This window comes from Austrofundulus limnaeus, unplaced genomic scaffold, assembly GCF_001266775.1.
Source record: "Austrofundulus limnaeus strain Quisiro unplaced genomic scaffold, Austrofundulus_limnaeus-1.0 Scaffold32, whole genome shotgun sequence".
NCBI lineage: Eukaryota > Metazoa > Chordata > Actinopteri > Cyprinodontiformes > Rivulidae > Austrofundulus > Austrofundulus limnaeus.
In genome coordinates, this window is record NW_013952434.1 from 558,161 (window position 1) to 561,845 (window position 3,685).

At 37.9% G+C, this 3,685-nt stretch overlaps 1 protein-coding gene across 1 annotated transcript in view; it reads right to left on the reverse strand.

The window, feature by feature from the left end:
* gabbr2 (gamma-aminobutyric acid (GABA) B receptor, 2) overlaps positions 1 to 3,685 on the reverse strand; it is a 208,860-nt gene that overhangs the window by 93,088 nt on the left and 112,087 nt on the right. The window contains exon 3 of the mRNA XM_014005665.1: positions 3,277 to 3,447. Within this exon, the coding sequence (XP_013861119.1) occupies positions 3,277 to 3,447 (171 nt within the window). The remainder of the gene's footprint in view (positions 1 to 3,276; positions 3,448 to 3,685) is intronic.

A 3,685-nucleotide genomic window follows, 5' to 3' on the forward strand; every position in this document is an offset into this window, starting at 1 on the left:
ACAGTGATCATTACACAGTGTGGCTCTAATTCTTCACTTCACCATCTGTGTCCAAAATGAGCGTACGCATGGGTCAGAGCTGGCGTGAGGCACCGCACATTTTCACGTCAAGTTTGGATTTTATAAATCACAACCTTGGCGTAAAAAGTGGCGTACGCAAGTTTCTGGGCTCAAATTGTGCTTACGCCAGTTTTATAAATCCGACCCCAGGACATACCTCTCATGATGTCGATTTATGGCCAATAACACACACTTAAACTTGAACAACCTTATCAAACTGAACAACAAAACTAACCAGAACAACTAATTTTTACTCTCATGAAACTTCTTTAATAGTCATAAACATGCAAACACATCACTTCTACAAGATTACCCAGCATTCTGTGCTGATAAAATATTGGTCTGTCTGACATGAGGTGGAAGAGGGTGGGGCTTTTCAGAACACTTCTTTCAACACTGCATGGTGTTAAATAACAACATTGTTAAGTGTTCTATAAGACTTAACAATGGGCGGAGCTTATTTAACACTGGCTAGTGTTGAGACAACACTGATAAAAATCAACACTGTGAATTAACACCAACACTGGGTGTCAGTTTACTCAGKGTTAAACGAACACTAGGGGGTGTTATATCAACACCCAAAAGTTTAACACTGAAATTTTAACACTCCTGTTTTTGCTGTGTAGTAAATATGCCAGACCTGTATTTTGTCGCTGCTACAAAAACACACCAAAAACAGGAAACAGTTGTGGAGTGCGCACAAAAAGCTTTGCACTCTGCGTGGGTAATACCTACACCCAATAGAAGAAGGCGGTGCCTCTAAATTGTAGTTTATGTTAAAGGTGGGGCAATGATATTTCTTTCTAAAGGTTGCATTTTGTCTGTTTACACAAATAAATGTTTGAGTATTTAGAAAAACTATTAGAGTGGAACATCAACAAGTTAAAAATTTAAACCAAGCGTTGCGGCCAAGCTCGTTCTTGAGAATCRAAGCCAGCAGGGCCTGATTTCCAAGTTGTCATGTTGTGTTCTCTGGACCAGAGTTGGCTCACTAATATGCCTACTCCCCTTAAGTAGCATGACTACACAAACCTACAATCAGCACCACATTCTGTACTTGATACAGCTTCCAAATCCAGCTTTCTATTTAGAGTCCAATATTTCCTGACATGTCAATAATGTGGATGGACCCTGAGGTGCTAACCTGGACTCCAAAACTCCATAATCTGATGAGGTCTGTGGCATCCGTGGGAAATGAGCCTAATCCCTCACAGCTGCAGGAGCCGATGAATCCACAACCCCTAACCACCCTACAAGTCCTCTTCATGTTCTGACTGGTCAGAGCTGTTTGTTCTACATCACTGCACAGGCAATCATTACAATATGGCTTGTTGCTGTAAACTAATGTGATCAGAGCCAAAACTCACCTCCTCCCCACCCCCTTACTACAACACCCAGAATACATAAATGTCGATTTGTTGGCTTTAAAATACTATTTCTGCTGCAGCAGTAAGAGTGATAGCGAGGAGTGCTGAGTCATMACATACGAGGTTGCTCATTTTTTAACAGATTACTTGTCCCAGCTCTTTTAAAAAAACTCTCCACCGGATTCGGCTTATTTAATGAAAGAGGGACATTAAAGCCCAGAACAGATGGAATGCAATAAATATTAAAGGAAGTTAAATGTCACGCAGTCCCGTCTCCTCAGACCTCCCGCTCCTGCAGGAGCAGCAGCTCCATTCCAGAGGTGTTCCAAACAAATCTTTTGCATTTTCAGTTTACAGCTCCACACCATCTTTGATCCCGAGGATTGATTTATGTTCTCTCAGAAGTAGGACTTCAAACATGCTGTCGAACATGTTTCTGGTTGTTCTGAGCTGCCACGCTGGAAACGGATGTAGGCTGTGTGAGGGTGGGATTTTGTTTGTGCAGCCCAAAATTATGCTGAAATGTTTTTTTTTTCTCTATGTTTTTTTAAAGGTCCAGTAGAATTAATTTAGTGTTAAACTCTGAGTCCCAAATTCTGTTTTTATGTGGCTAAAATAAAAGTGAAAAGCTTTATATTAATGTCTCCAATAGGATTTTAAACCTGTTTTCCTACATTTTCTTTTTTGTGAGTTCTGATGTTTTGTGACGTTATTTTGGTCTTGTAAAATCTTGCCTTGCAAGAGTTTTATTTCATATGTAATGGCTATTCAGCTGAACTTTGTTTTATGACATTATTCATGAACATTTGTACTCTTATTTCTAGATTCTAGTTTCTTGTCTTTATTCACCTGTTGCCTCATTAAGATTCTGTTTAATTAAACTTAGCTGGCTGTGAGGTTTAGTCTGCCATTCTTTGTTGTTGCATACATTAAATGGATCTCACCCATTTTCTTCTTCCAGCAGCATTTTTAGTTTTTCCTTGATCCATTTTAAATTGCTCTTTCTTAGACATTAAGTGCCCATAAATAAACGTATAATCAACCAAAACATAAAAAAGCACATTTATAGGCACATTAACAGACACGGGATCTTTTAGAAAAGTCTTAAAACGATATCCTCTCTAAAATTATGGATTTTTTTTCTATTACTAAATAGATGCTCTATATTTACTTGCATTTCACTGTATTAAAAAAAGCTTTGAAGAGAGTGAAAAACATTTTACTTCACTAGATTAGTGTTTATTTATGGTTATCAGTTTTAAAACAGCCAAAATGTCTACACTAAATAAATCCCTCCTTGTCTTGTCTCCTGTAAATGATTAACTCTTATCACAAAAGTTGCATCTTCCCATTTACTCAAATGCAAAAGAAGATGGAAAATTGTAATTATTCTTTTCCTTGAAAAAAAAACTGTCATTTTCACATTTTCTCAGAAACTAATTTGCAGTTTCACGTGAGTGGAAAAYACAAACTCATCTCACCGTGCATTTCATCGGAATAATTCCCACCCACTCAAATCATGTTGGCATAATTTCAGTGATAATTGTAAAATGTGTTAATGTTTAGTGCCATTATTGCTGCTGATTTCTGTAGAACAATAAAACWATTTTTTTTGTCAGTGACACAACATATTCATTATTTTACATAGTGAAGYTAACCTTCAGCTTGAGAACATGGAAATGTTTATTTTATATCCAACTGTTTATTAAAAAAGCTGTAGCATTTTGTTGCTTTTAAGTTTAATGAGTTAAACTGAAAAAAAGAAAAAAAAACATCCTCCAATAAAGGCTTATAAGAAAACAAAACTCAACAAGCAGGATTAGSAGTAAAAAGATTTGTAAAAACTGACCTCTGAGAACCTCTGCACGTCTTGTGTGAGGGTCCCCACACGAGTCCAGTTGTAGTGGTTGAGAAACTTGACCACTGCCGGGTTCACAGCGTTGTCGGACGGGACGGTGCGGAAGAAGTTGGGGTACTTTTTCTTGTCTGCCAGAACCGGGGTTGTTGCTGCGAAGGACAGCTGTAATGAAAGAAGATGAGATGAAGTWAACATGAGGATCTTCAGTGAAAAGTAAATAATCCTGGCATCAAGCTGACATATTCTGGTGGATTCTTTTCTTGCTTTGGGTTGATGAGGCTCTGGTTCAGTTCATCTGTGACGTATGCACATTAAATCACAGGAGTGCACAGCGGGTAAAATAAATATTGAACACGTCACCATTTTTCTCAGTAAATATATTACTAGAGGTGCTAATGAC